We start from the raw sequence: 14,861 nt of genomic DNA, 5'->3' as shown, positions 1-14,861 counted from the left end.
AATAACGCATCGACAAGAACATTTCCCAAAAATCCCCCATTAGGCTGAAGGAAGGGAGTTTAAATGCACTAGCAGACCTGACCTCACAAGGTGCAATCACATTACATGCACCAGCAAAACTCACAAGGTGCCATCATTTTACACGCACGAGTAGACATCACACAGTGGCATCACATCACATGCACCAGCAGACCTCACAAGGTGCCATCACATCAACAAACACCAGCAGACCTCACAAGGTGCCATCCCATGCATCAGCAGACCTAACAAGGTGCCATCACATGCACCAGCAGACTTGACAAGTGCCATCACATCACTTTCACCAGCAGACCTGACAAGTGCCATCACATACACCGGCAAACCTCATAAGGTGCCATCACACTGCACCAGCAGACCTCACAAGGTGCCATCACATCACATGCACCAGCAGACCTCACAAGGTGCCATCACATTACATGCACCAGCAGACCTGACAAGTGCCATCACATTACATGCACCAGCAGACCTCACAAGGTGCCATCACATCAGATGCACTAGCAGACCTCACAAGTTGCATTACATTACATGCACTGGCAGGCCTCACAAGGTGCCATCACATTACATACACCAGCAGACCTGACAAATGGCATCACATTACATTCACCAGCAGACCTCACAAGGTGCCATCGCATGCACTCGAAGACCTCACAAGGTGCCATCACATGCACCAGCAGACCACACAAGGTGCCATGTCATTACATGCACCAGCAGACCTGACAAATGGCATCACATTACATTCACTAGCAGACCTGACAAATGGCATCACATTACATTCACCAGCAGACCTCACAAGGTGCCATCGCATGCACTAGAAGACCTCACAAGGTGCCATCACATCACATGCACCAGCAGACCACATAAGGTGCAATGTCATTACATGCAACGCCAGACCTCACAAGGTGCCATGTCATTACATGCACCAGCAGACCTCAGAAGGTGCCATCCCATTCCATGCACCGCCAGACCTCACAAGGTGCCATCACATGCATTAGAAGACCTCAGAAGGTGCCATCCCGTTACATGCACTGCCAGACCTCACAAGGTGCCATCCCTTTACATGCACTAGAAGACCTCACAAGCTTCCATTACATCACATGCACCGCCAGCCCTCACAAGGTGCCATCACATGCATTAGAAGACCTCACACAGTGCCATCCCATTACATGCACTGCCAGATCTCACAGGGTGCCATCCCATTACATGCACTAGAAGACCTCACAAGCTTCCATTACATCACATGCACCAGCAGACCTCACAAGGTGCCATCACAGGTCTTGCGCTTAGAAGAACACGGGCAGTCAGAGCGCTTCTACTGCAGGTCACAATGAATCGTTGTACTCTCTTCTCTCACATGCCAGAAGTTATTCGTTATTTACCTTGCACAACAATGTCCCAGAACTCGGTCAGTGTCCTCTCCTCCACTCTGTCTTTCAGGACACGCAGAAAGGAGTTGAACTGCTCGACCTTGGACAGCTGAAAAGCAAGGGAATCAGAGCAGGGTTATCACGGCGTGTGCCTCCTTCTCAAGAGAGACCCGGTGTGGCCTTCGCTGTCTCAAGGATGCCGCGACTGAAAGCACCGAGCCAGGACTTTAAGTACAGAGAGGACAGATAATTAAGTGCAGATGCGGCGTGTGAACAGCTTCTCGGTGAAAGAACGCCCCCTCCGAGGGCGCCCCGCTTTGTCTGGCTGCAGATTGAATTTAATTGTTCTGTACCCGGGTTCTTGGGGTGAAGGGTGCTCTGCAATTATTACATAGAAAAACACACTGAAGGCCTGATAATAAAACAAATAGGTTATAGGAAAACAGGAAAACAAGAAGATACACTTGTAATAGAACATAGGTAATAGGAACAAAGAAAGACACTTGTAAAAGGGACATATGTAATAGGAAAACAGAAAAACACTTGTAATAGGAGCATAAGTAATAGGAAAACAGGACGAGACATTGGAGGTAAAAAATAGATAAAAGGAAATCAGGAGCACGCACTGACGCTGCTCCGAACCACGGGACTACGTTTGGGCGGTGAGGGGGCACCTTCTAGGCTTCCTATTACAGAATGATAAAAAGAGGCCACTGCTCACTGCACAGATGTATCTGGCATACCTTACAATCAGAGTTACTCACCTGTTTGCAGGACAGTGGTTACTCTCAGCCGAAAGAGCACAGCCATCACTAGTGCAGCAGGAGCAGTGGCACCGGAGCCTAGCCAGAGGCCTACTGCATCATAGTCAAGTTTGCTGTCAAACGTTTGAAGGAGTAGCGTACAGCCAAGCACACGGTAACACAACTAAAAAGTACATTAATTAAGGGTGAAATCAAGTCCACAAATAAAACGGACCTCAGACACAGAACCTGTGGGGGAGCTGAGAACACACAGAAGAGTGGATAAAAGCCAGAGCTGAACACCTAGACAGCTGCAGATGAGGGATGCTGACTGGGACCACTGTCTGCAGGCCTGTGTGACAGCGCTGGGACCTCACGCGACGACCTCCGAAAGCTGGGGGACGGACGAAAGAAGCGCGACCATGGTTCCAGTGTCTGAAGAGCCCAAAATCATGTACAGTGAATGATTCATTCGTTATGTTTGCAGATGCCCGAAATCACTGCACCAAAATCCTGAGGTACCTTTGAAGACTTGTGGTGGGAGGGGAGGAATTGGGTGCTGGCATTGCTCAAAGTGATTCCTTTAGAGAAGGAGGACCCTTTCAGTTCAGACTGTGCTGAGCCGAACTGAGAAAAAGAGGGACTCAGATGGCATCCAGACAGTGCATGGAAAACTGCCCGTTTGCGTGGCTGTGGCAACCTGCGCCAGACCAAATACCTCCTTACCTTCAGGAAACTTCTCAAGACCTGGCAGTTCGAGCAGTAGCAGCACCCCCCCCTTCTCCCCAATCCCCTCCTCAGCGCCTTGAGACCCTCACGGGTGAGTAGTGCGCTTTACAAATTTCCTGTCGGTCTCTTGCCAATGTCTCACAGATGCAGTCTAGAGACAGCTCTGTGAGTGCTGCATGAGAGGGCACTCAAGCAAGCAGACACTGTGCCATGGCGATAGCGGGGCTTTGGTCCTGCAGAGGGACATAAAGGTCATCTAGACGTGGACTTTCCAACACTGGGTGATGTTCTGCACCCACGCAGACACCAAACTGACCGGCGCTCTCGCTAGAGGCAGGCGAGCCATTGAAAGCTCGAGCCTGAAGCCTGGCTCGGCTTGAGATCCTGCTGGAACCTCGAGCCCATAACGAGCCAGGCTTTCATGTGGCTTCTATCCGCCTCGCTCCCTCTACCCAGGATGAGGCCTTAGGGCCAGCGCTGCCGACTATGGAATGAGGAACCAGGTTAGAGTCTTGGCGTTGGCTCAGCACCCTGTGATTCTGGGCAAATCTTTTATTTCATCAAACCCGTTTCTTCTTCATTGTTGCGTATGAAAGCACTTTTAAATCTGTAAGTTCAGACTAAACGTTGTACTAAACTATCACTCTTAATAAGTACTTCTCAATGCAGTGCTATAATGTGCCCTATTAATTTCAAAGTGACCACATTTTAAGGAAATACACTTTTTTTTTTTACTTTAAAGAGACTTTATCGTATTTTATGTGATGTTTATTGTATGATTTATGTAACACAAATTTTCAGGGCTCAGCTCGTGCATAGGCTCTATTTCTGAGCTAGACCCTTGGCTCGGCTCTCCCTGTTAAGTTTTTGTCTCGCCCACCTCCAGCTATCGCTACAGGTGTCATCTAAGGACAGCCAGTGGTTGCACCCGCTACCTGCTTCTTTTTCAAATAAAGCCCATACGGAAATTAAAAACGCCCGTAATTTAGCTAAGCAAACTATTGATCTTTTAAAAGATAAAATTACATTTGCCTTCTAATTCGGTCGGCTTCAATGGCGGGCCGGCACCTCGCACACTGTGGTGGCACATCTCCAGGACTCCAGAGTGACTGGGAAGAGCCGTGCATCACACTACACGCTTTGCGCTCGACGAAGCACACGTGCTCTAGCGCTGCTGAGGGCCGACGTTTGGAATCATGGCAAAGCACTCTAGGGCTGTGGTTCCCAACCTGTGGTCTGGGGACCCCCGGGGTCCGGGAAGCGTCTTCAGGGGGTCCGTGATGGCTTAGAAAATGAAATAATATTAACAAATTAGGTCCCAAGCTTTCAGTAATGGCTCAGTGGCGGGGTACCTGGATTCCAAAAATCATTCAGTGGGGATCCCTGGGTTCCAGTAATGATAAAGTGGGGGTCCACAGAGGTCCAAAGGTTGGGTACCACTGCTCTTCAGCAAAGCTTTAAAGCCACTGACAGACCCTAGAGAGAGGCTTAGCTGGGGGGAGGTGGGGTTTGGGTGGAATTGGGGAGTTGAGGACTTTCTAAAAATGTATACTGTTGTAAATAGGTACACGCAGGGTATGGTGAGGTGTCTGCTGGATTTCACCTGGGATTATTACATACACACTCACACTCTCGTCTGTTTTGAAAGTCTTAAAAAATGTTAGTTAGTTAAAAAAAATATTATCTAACAATATGCACTGCTCCTTAGCCCCCCTCATGCCCTGCTTAATTGTTGGGTATTCTGAAGTTCACAGCCCTCCAATCTTACTACCCAAGCTACCTCCCTGACCCTAGACAACACTTACAGTGTGATCGACAGCGGAGAGCACTGTTCGCACACAGGGCTGCCACATGGGTTACAAGCAGAGGAAATCAATGAAGGTGACGTGTAAGAGTAGGGCCCAAGCAAGACACTGAAGGTAAAGCATAAGCACAGATGTGTTAGTGGACATAAAATAAATCTTGAATGTTGATGCCTGGGTGTGAGAGGGCTCTGGTGTGACGTGCTCCCCAAGTATAATGCTAGACAGAGTGAAATGGTTGCAAGTTACTTACCTTCGGTAACACCTTATCTGGTAGAGAAAATATCTAGTTGCAGATTCCCTACCTTTGTAATTTCCCCAGGTGTCACACTGGATCCAAAAGATGTTCGTGAGCAGCACCCCTGCATGTTGTTAGATGGTGTCGATCGGCTCTGCGTCCATCGTCATCTGCACCGGATATGACATTGCAGGTCCTACAGAGGCGCCACCCAGTGCGCTGACATCAGTTTCTTTTCATGACTTTCTACAGTAGGAGTGCACAGCCATAAAGAAACTGACTACTGTTGCATCAAAATTAAGGTTCAAAAATTGGGAGTCCCTTTCCCTACAAATCAGTGGTCAGAGCGGGAAGGATTTGTGGGTCACTAAGGAATCTGCAACTAGTTATTTTCTCTACCAGATAAGGCGTTACCAAAGGTAAGTAACTTGTTCATCTGATAGAGACTTCTAGCTGCAGATTCCTTACCTTTGAATAGATACCCAAGCAATACCATCCCCAGAGGTGAGTCTGCAAACCAAGTTCAGACTAAAAAGTCCTGGAGGACCGAACAGGCAAAGTAGCCCTCCCTGCGGACCTGCATGTCCAGGCAGCAGTGTTTGGTAAACATGTGCAGAGATGCCCATGCTGCCGTCGGACATATGTCAAGGAAAGAAACCCCACATGCTAACGCAGTGGTCGCAGCTGTAGCTCAGCTAGAATGAGCATGCACACTCTCGGGGAGTGGGGTGCGTTTTGGCCAGTGCGTAGCAGATTGTGATGCAGAGTTAAATCCATCTGGAGATGATCCGCTTCTGCACTGCCCGACCTTTCTTCGCACCTGCATAACCTGCAAAGAGTTGGTCGTCCACCCAGAACTCTTTTGTACTATCATGGTAGAAAGCCAACGCTCTTCTTGAGTACAGATAGTGGAGTCTCTCCTCTTCCTTAGAAGGATGTGGGGATGCGTAAAAAGTAGGCAAGGTGATAGATTGGCCTACATGAAAGGAAGTAACCACTTTCGGCAGAAAAGAGGCCTTATTGCAAAGCACTACTTTGTCAGGATAGTTGGAAAGGTACGGTGACTTAGACGATGATGCCTGCAGGTCACCCACCCTGCGGGTAGATGTAATGGCCATGAGGAGGGCTTTCTTCAAAGTGAAAAGCCAGAGAGAACAACTGTGAAGAGGCTCGAAAGAAGCGCACATCAGAAAGGTCCAAACCAAATTCTGATCCCATTGGGGCATAATGAATGGGGCTGGAGGGAAAAGAATCTTAAGGCTTTAAGGAATCTATACACAATAGGGGACGTAAACAAAAGTTGATCAGGCTACTCCAGAAATAGCAAACAAATAACCTTTTAGAGTGCCCATAACATAGCCCTGCTGGCCCTGGAAAGGATGAACGACAGGACCTCAGAAAGAGGGACAGAAAAGGAATCAACAGACTTCTCTGTTCACCATGCTACGAATTTCTTCCAACAGCAGGCGTCTAACTATGTTGGTGGAGGTATGCCTGGTTGCTAAGATTACTTTACAGACTTCGGGAGGAAGATCAAAGGCCGTCAACTGTCTCCACTCAAGAAGTTTGGGTGCAGAACCCTCCCGTGCTGCTGCAACAGATGATCCTCGAGAAGGGGCAGTCCGATAGGTTGAAACAGCTCTGCCTAGTGAGTCAGTCATTCACAGACTGCAATGCAAAGCTGGCAGATGAAAACATCTTCCCAAGCGAGTCCAACCTTTTGGATTCCCTATCCGGGGGGAGCTGAAGGGAACATGCCCTGGCATGCAGAGGCTTGGATCTCCAAGCTCTCAGGGTTGGGGTGCTGCATCAGAAAACCTGGGTCCCCAGGAGTGGGGCGATAGCGGAGGACTATTGTCCTGTTCACAGGAGCTCCTGAGCTGGGTTTGGACCAGGTACCCAGTAGGACATCAGTGAGGGCATCGTTGAATGGGAGCAGGGGTTCTGAGGTGGAAGCTCGCAGTTGCAGCACCTCTGTCCAGAGATTAGTCCTGACAGCTACCGAGGGCAACTCAAGGTCCAGGACCGACCTCAACTGCCCTCCTCACCACCACACCATAAGATGGTCCCTCCTCCAAAGTCATGGTTGGGGGAGAAAGCACAGCAATATCTGGAGAAGTATCCAATCCTCTGTCCTCACCCAAGTCTGTACGCCAGTCCAAGGGTCTTCATGAAGCTGGAATTTTAAAGGGTCCAGCGACCCTCCCATTCATTCCGAAGCCTAACCCATAGGAAAAGGCTAAGGATATAACGTAGGAGGCAAGGCTCCTGTCGGCGTCAGACGATGCCCATCTGGCTCCGTGTCAGAGTTGGGGATCACAATGGAGATGGGGGCACCCATAAGCATGGATAACGCTGGGGGGGCGTGGCCACGGAGCTGAGCATGGCGCACGCTTAACCGCTCGGCTCCGGAGGGGCCGACTTCAAACGTATGCCTAGACGCGCTGGGGCGGGCAGTGTCGCGCTCAAAGTGGAGCGTAACGACTGCTGAAGACGTGGGGAGACGGTGGCGGCGCGGCTTGGCCCCCGGGGTGAGCGCCTGGGTTCCCGGGGCCGATCGGGGCTGCGGAGCGGCTGCGGCCTAGCTGACGGGCGGGGCTGCCCCGCGCTGAATTGAGGTGCCGCTGGCTCGGAGCGAAGGAGGAGGTGAGCGGCGATTGCGGGTGGGGCCACTGGCGAGGGGCCGTTGCCCCGGGGGTGGCCCCCTGCGGATTCGTGTGGCCCGGCGGGGATCGTGCCCGGGGGCCTGCTGGCGGGCTGCGGCCGCGGTCCTGGGACGTGCGGCGTGCCGCGCCGGGCGCGGAGGCTGTGCGCGGGCCCGCCCCGAGGTGTGAGGGGCAGATCGGAGTGCCGAGTGGGGATGCCGGACGGAGTGAAGTTGGCCTCCCACCCGGGAGGCGGGGCCTGGTGCTTCCCGGCTGCGGGGGCACGGACGGTGAGGAGACAAGGGGACAAGAGGCGCCCCGAGGAGGACTGATAGGGAGCCCACTTCTCCTGTGCCCCCTGGGGGCCGTACGACTGCGGTGCCGGTGGTCGTTGCCCGGGTGCCCCCTGTATGGTGGCGGGGGGGCCCCCTGTGCCTAGGACGGTTCAAGTTGGACGCTGATCGCCCGTCGCGGGGTGTGGCGGCGAGGGTCCGCCCCGTGCTGATTGCTATTATCATCCGAAATTTGAGACTGCGCACCATTGTTGCCCGGGGTTGGGGTCCCTCCTGGCTGCTGGAGACGGCGCGGCCTTGGGGGCTGCCGCGGCTGCCCCTCCCGCGCAGGGCGGCGCGGTCTTGGGGGAGGCGCCACCCCCGACCCGATCCAAACCACCTTGTTTCCGACTGCGCCGCTGGTGGGGACGCTCGGCGGAGGCGAGCTACACGGCGACATCGAGGATCCTGGGCGCACCTGCTTACTGTGGCCCAACGAGCTGGGGATGACTGGCTTGGTGTCTGAGACTCCTCCTAGAGCGACCAGAACCTGAGATCTTGACGGCAACAGATTGGGTGAACGGGCAGGCCAACAGCAGGCAGCATAATTACCTGCGCAGCGCGCCGGCCTCGCTGAGACGCCCTCCTCTGCATATCCAATGCCCTCCAAGGGCAGACACAAGAACAAAGCCATGGAACCCACGACACTGATACCAATGGCGGACAACGAGCTGACCACACAGAGCCAGTCACAAACCAAGGTTCAGGACACCCTGGACAAGATACTGGGTGCCATTGAGGACACCAAATCCACTCTACAGCGTGACATTAATCAGGTGGCGATAGAGGTGGGGCTATTGAGAGCCGACCACCACAAATTGGCCGACAGAGTAAAGGAGGCAGAAGCAACACTAGAGGAAGTTGTTCCAAAACAAGCAGAAGTATCAGCGGAGGTGACCTCTCTGGCAGACAGAGTGGCGAAGCTCGAACGGCGAGCTGAGGACGCAGAGGGCAGAAACAAGAGAAACAATATTCGCGTGGTGGGTCTCCCTGAGGGGGTCGAGGGGACTAACATGTTGGAGTTTCTGGAGAAATGGCTAAGTACGGTTGTGGCACCAGGATGCCTGACCCCCTTTTATTCATTGGAACGTGCACACCGGGTGCCGGCTAGACCGCTTGCCCCTGGCAGACCGCCCCGGGCTGTAATTGCTAAACTCCTGCACTATAGTGACAGAGACATCCTCCTGCAGAAAGCCAGGGAATTGGGTCCGTTTAAAGTGGCCAATGGCGAAGCAACACTGTTCCCTGACTTCACCTTGGAGGTCCAAAACAAGCGTGCCTCCTTCCTGGCCGTTAAAAGAACTTTACGAGAAGAAGGGATACAGTACTCATTGCTCTATCCAGCAAGACTACGAGTGATTGTGGAGGGGAAAACCACTTTCCTCCAGACTCCGGAGGAGGCATGGGAGTGGCTTGAGAGCTCGGGGTCGGGCCCGGCGCGGCCTGCGCCGGGGGGCCGCGGTGGGGGGGGGTCCCGGCGGGCCCTGAGAGGGAGAAGGCCAGGGGGCAGCCGACGGCTAGCACCCACGCAGGCACAAAGGGAGACTGGAAAGAGAGAAGCCCTAAAAGCGGCAGCCAAGATGGGAGTGGAATCGTCTCCGCCGGCGGTCTCTGAAGAGGAATCAGAAGACATAGTGGTGTCCTCGCCCGAGGGCTCTGGGGGATCGACTAGTGCGCCGGAGGTAACCCTAGTTACGGCTGATGAACTGATCTAAACAGAACCCGCACCGGCGCTGAAAGGCGAGTCAAGATAAGAAGTACGGTGGCCCCTCCGGACCTGGCCGCCCCCCCGGACCTGTTTCTCGCCTGTCAACCCTGACCGGCGAGTATTGACTTGATGTGTTTGTGTGATCTGCAGTGTTGTAGGACTTATTGGGCAGCCTACAGTTTTGGAGGCGCCCTGGGGAAGGGGAGTTGTTTTTTTTTGTTATTAGTTATACCGGCTATATGTGCGATGTGGGCTGATCATAATGAAGGTGCAAGCTTCTGGGGGGCTTGGCCGGGGCCGGGGGCGCGTAGACTCCATGTACAACGGGTTCTAAGAATACGATGGGGGGCTACAACACTATGACCTGGAACGTTAGGGGGATGGGCACTCCGAGTAAGCGACATAGAATTATTTCCTTTTTAAAAAGAAGAGGGGTGCATATAGCTATGCTACAGGAGACTCACCTCGCGCCCGGAGAGGGGGAGAAATTACGGAGGAGATGGAGGGGTCAGGTATTTGCCACAGAATATTCAGCTTACGCAAGAGGAACCCTAATTTGGATTAGAGCGGGAGTTCCATTTGTGCTAGATTCCTCCAACATAGACAGGGAGGGAAGATTTGTCATTCTAGAAGGGAAACTACAGGGGCTCCAGTTGACCCTGAGTTGTATATACGCCCCCAACCAGGAACAAGCATTATTCATGACGGGCCTGTCTGGGCATCTCACTCGTCAATGCACGGGGGAAGTACTAATAGGAGGAGACTTTAACGCAGTGCTTGATATCGACCTAGATAGGTCTAACCCCCCACTGCAGGGAGCAACATCAATTAAAGCAGCAAAAAAACGAGCAGAGTGGCTGGACGCCTGGGGACTGGTGGATGCTTGGCGGCTACAACACCCTGTTGCCAGGGATTATTCGTTTTACTCGGGCCTCCACCAGGTACATACTAGAATCGACAGAATAGTTTGCACAGCAGGGCTGGCCCGAAATATGACCCACGCGGAGTACCTTGCCCGCACAATATCTGATCATAATCCTCTATTGATGACATTGAATGTATCTCGGGACAGACCTCCTATACCGGCATGGAGAATGCTTCCGTCGGCCTTGGAGGACCAAGCGTACAGGGAGGGGGTACAAAGCTACTTAGAGGAACACATAGAGGATAACCGGGGATCCACTTCCTCCAGAGGCATAGAGTGGGAGACACTCAAGGTGGGGACGCGGGGTCATTGTCTGGGACAGTCAGTGGGGATAAAACGTACACTTGAGAGAGAATTAAACGCACTGGAGAAGGTCATCCACGAGGGGGAGTTGAGACAGGGCCCCACAAGACAAGCGGATGAAGAGTACGAGAGTGCGCGTAGGGAGCACTCCCGAATAGAAGAGCGTCTTAGATGCCACAGTGTCCAAAGATACTTGGTATCCATGCAATCAGAGGAGGGGAGATCCGGTAGACTTTTGGCATGGCTAGTGCGCCCGAATGGTGATAGTGGTCCTATTGCAAGTGTATTGGACAGGGGTGGGACACGCAGAATTAGTCCAGAATCCATGAACGACGCATTCAAAGATTATTATACGTACTTGTATAGGAAGCCCACAGACTTGGAGGTGGGGATCCTTGATGGTTTCCTAACTCGGATGTCTCTGCCGGCTTTGAGCCCGGAGGACGGGCCGGCCTGGGGGGTCCAGTGACTGCAGAAGAGATAAACGAAGCAATCACGCAGCTGGCTCCTGGGAAGACCCCGGGCACAGATGGTCTTCCGATGGATTTTTATAAAAAGTATAAATCCTTATTAACTCCCAGACTGAAGGAAATGTATATGGAGGCGGTAAAGAATGGGGTGCTCCCTTCCACGCTCCGTGAAGCATTGGTTGTGCCGCTCCCAAAAACAAACATTAGTGATCCATCGGTAACAGAATTTAGAACACTATCAATGCTAAATAGCGACTTTAAGATCTTGAGTAAGATACTAGCTAATCGGTTACTGCCCCTTATGCCGACCCTGGTGCACCCTGACCAGAACGGTTTTATTCCTGGTCGCAGCACCTCCTTGAATCTTAGGCGGATTTTCTCTATAATGCATATGCCTGATGAGGCGAAGCCACCAGCCGGGACCTTGCTAGCTGTGGACTTTGAAAAGGCCTTCGACTCGATCAGATGGGATTACTTGAGGGCGACAATGTTAAAAATGGGCCTGGGTGGTGGCTGGGTTGCCTGGGTGGACCTGTTATATTCGTCCCCATTGGCAAGGGTCAAGACGGGTAGGACGGTCTCAGCTGCTTACCCAGTGCATCGGGGAACTAGACTGGGATGCCCCCTGTCTCCATTGTTGTTCGCGTTGGCGATGGAACCCTTAGCGGCGTGGGTGCGAGGTGAAGGAGCGGGCAGAGGGATTCGGTGGGGACCAGGGGATCACATTATCTCGCTATATGCAGACGACATTTTGATATACCTTAGAGACGGGGCGAGTGGACTCCCCTGGGCCCTGAACGTACTTGAGGAATTTGGTTTAGTATCAGGATTAAGACTTAACCGTAATAAAACATATGTGTTCCCCCTGACGTCTGGATATGGTCGCCCCATAGCGTGCCCGGTGGACCTGAAATGGGCTCCGCGTACATTTAGATACTTGGGGATCCAGATCTACCATGGTATGGCTGACCTAAGAGAGGGTAACCTAGGTGGAGCGCTTCGTTCGCTGAGATCATCAGTAACATTCTGGCGCTCTTTAAAATTGTCAGTGATGGCTAGAGTGGCGCTATCCAAAATGATCATGCTCCCCCGACTGCTCTATTACTTTGCCAATTTACCGCTGCTAATACCCCGGGCATGGTTCCGTGATCTGAACACATTGCTTAGAGAACTAATTTGGGATAGTGGGCGAAGACGTACCACTCTCGTGACCATCTGCAGGCCTCCCCAAGCGGGAGGCCTGGGGGCACCTGACTTTGAGGCATATTACCTTGCATCCCAATTGCAGTGGATAGCCGGGTGGCTTACGGGTCGGGCCAATTGGATTTATATACGGCCCAGGGAGTGATTGATACGGCGTGGATTGCGGCAAACATGGCAAACAGGAAGATAACTCTCCCTGGGAACAACATAATGATAAAAGTGGCAATAGGATGTTGGAAAAGATGCACGAAAAGAGTAGGAGTTGGTCACCCGTATTCTCCAGCTCTGCCGCTGGCAGTACTTGCTATAGAACCCAGGGGGAGGGGGCCGGGAAGTATGGGACTCAGTCATTGGCTAGCAGCGGGAATAGAAGTAGTGGGAGGACTTTTCAAAGAGGGAGTCCTGAGGGGATTTGTTGACTTGATGGAGGAGGGTGTTCCCGGTGGACAGTTTCTACTGTACGGGAGACTGGTACATACCCTTAGGGCTCACTGGGACACGGCAAATGCGGAACCTGACACACACGGGGTCTTGCACTCACTGATGACATTAGGTGAGGAAACACGTCTCATCACCAAGATATATCGGTCCCAGGTTGAGGCAGCTTTAGACCCCCTACGTTCACTGAGAGGAGGCTGGGAGGGCACGGTTGGTCGAGAACTCACAGACTCAGAGTGGAAAAAGATACTGGCTTACCCCCGGATGGTGTCCCGTAATACACGCTTAAGGTACCTTCAATATAATTACCTGCATAGAACATACCTCACACCCCACAGGCTGTTCCGTATATACGGTGGATCTCCAGCGACCTGCCCGAGGTGCGGGGGGGGTGGGGCGAATTTCGACCACATGGTTTGGACTTGCCCGGTGATCCAGACTGGCTGGAAGGAAATGTTGACTACCTTAACTGAATTGCTTGAGATTGAGTTAAGACCCAGCCCCGAGATGTGCTTGCTGGGCCTTGGACCAACGGCACTCCGTGGAAAAGTGAAGGGGCGCTTTTTGGACCTCACCCTGGCACTATATAAGAGACTAATCTCGAGGGGCTGGAAAGCTGCGGGTTGTCCTTTACTGACTGTCTGGGAGAATGATACATTAACGTGGGCTAGAGCTGAATTACAGGTCCTAAAAGCAGAAGAAGCCAGGAGTATCCGCCGGGTTCCCATAGCTCCGGGGTGGGAGAACTTAGTGACGAATTGGGAGAGTATAATTAGGAGATTGGTGAACCCAGCAAGAGAAACCAGCGACTCCCAACCCACGCCGAGGTCGGAGCCAGGCGATTGTAGCACATAGATAGGCGCCCAGAACAAACCCGACCTCCACGTGGCTTTCATTAAGTGTAGAGGCCTGAAGGCAGCTGGGCCGTGGATCCCCACCTCGCCATCGAACATGATAGGCAGTGTGCGTGCCCCTCCGTCTACACGGCGCGTCCCTGCGCCCTGGGTCGATATCACCCCCTGCTTAAAATTAAAATAAAAAATGGATCTGACATAGCACCTTCAGTTCAACAACTATAAAAATCATTTGCACATAGCCGCATGGTTGGCCCTGTGTGGCCTGTTCTTTTTTATTCCCGCCTCTTCCTCCTTCCTCCCACACCCAATTGGGTGGCACCTAACCCTCTATATCATTATTCCAAGTTACAAGGAAGAAGGGGTTTAAACCTGTTGCTTGACTATTGCTTATGCAGAACAAAGAGCTGTAACAAAGAAAAGTGATTGAATAAGTAAAAGAGTAACTGGTTGAATAAAGAGAAATAAAACGACTGTTAATAAAGATCGAGCAATAAGCGAAAAAGTACAAAATAAGAAGCAGATATAAAAGTGCATGTGAAATGAATAAATATGTAACGTTGTAATAGCAAAATGTTAATAAAAATATATTCTAAAAAAAAAAGCATGGATAACGCTGGGAATGTCGAGGCCGGTGTCTTGGAAGGTGGAGGTGGTTCAACCAGTGCCAGTCCAGATCCAGGAACGGAGCTGTGGGTGCCCCTCAGCATCAGGCCAGAGCCACTGGCGCGGAACCCGAAGGCGTCCGTTCTGGCTCTTCACCCGAAGACATCCCTTCTGGCTCTCAGGGGCCAGAAGGTGCTCCACCAGGGGCCGGGCTGCCCAAAACTGAGGTGCCTGGCCTCATAAAACTGAAGGAGTTGGACATGGATCACTCCAACTCCCAGAAATTCGGGGAGGTGCGGAGTCAGCTCAGGTACAGGTCCCTTACAACAAAGCCTAGAGCATCAACACTCCATTCGTCTTGTCGGCTGACTGACGAGAAGTCAAAAAGAGGCTCCACTTCTTGGATTTCTTCTTATGGCTCAACTTACCGAATCTCCCCGAGGACTTGGAATGGGACGACGA

General features: G+C 52.2%; 1 protein-coding gene across 1 annotated transcript in view; it reads right to left on the bottom strand.

Annotated features, from left to right (window-relative positions):
- The window catches only part of XRCC5 (X-ray repair cross complementing 5), a 490,394-nt gene that overhangs the window by 28,461 nt on the left and 447,072 nt on the right, over positions 1-14,861 (bottom strand). The window contains exon 18 of the mRNA XM_069227051.1: positions 1,416-1,512. Coding sequence (XP_069083152.1) covers positions 1,416-1,512 — 97 coding nt within the window. The remainder of the gene's footprint in view (positions 1-1,415; positions 1,513-14,861) is intronic.

This window comes from Pleurodeles waltl, chromosome 3_2, assembly GCF_031143425.1.
Source record: "Pleurodeles waltl isolate 20211129_DDA chromosome 3_2, aPleWal1.hap1.20221129, whole genome shotgun sequence".
Taxonomy (NCBI): Eukaryota; Metazoa; Chordata; class Amphibia; order Caudata; family Salamandridae; genus Pleurodeles; species Pleurodeles waltl.
This window is presented reverse-complemented; position numbering and strand designations above follow the sequence as displayed.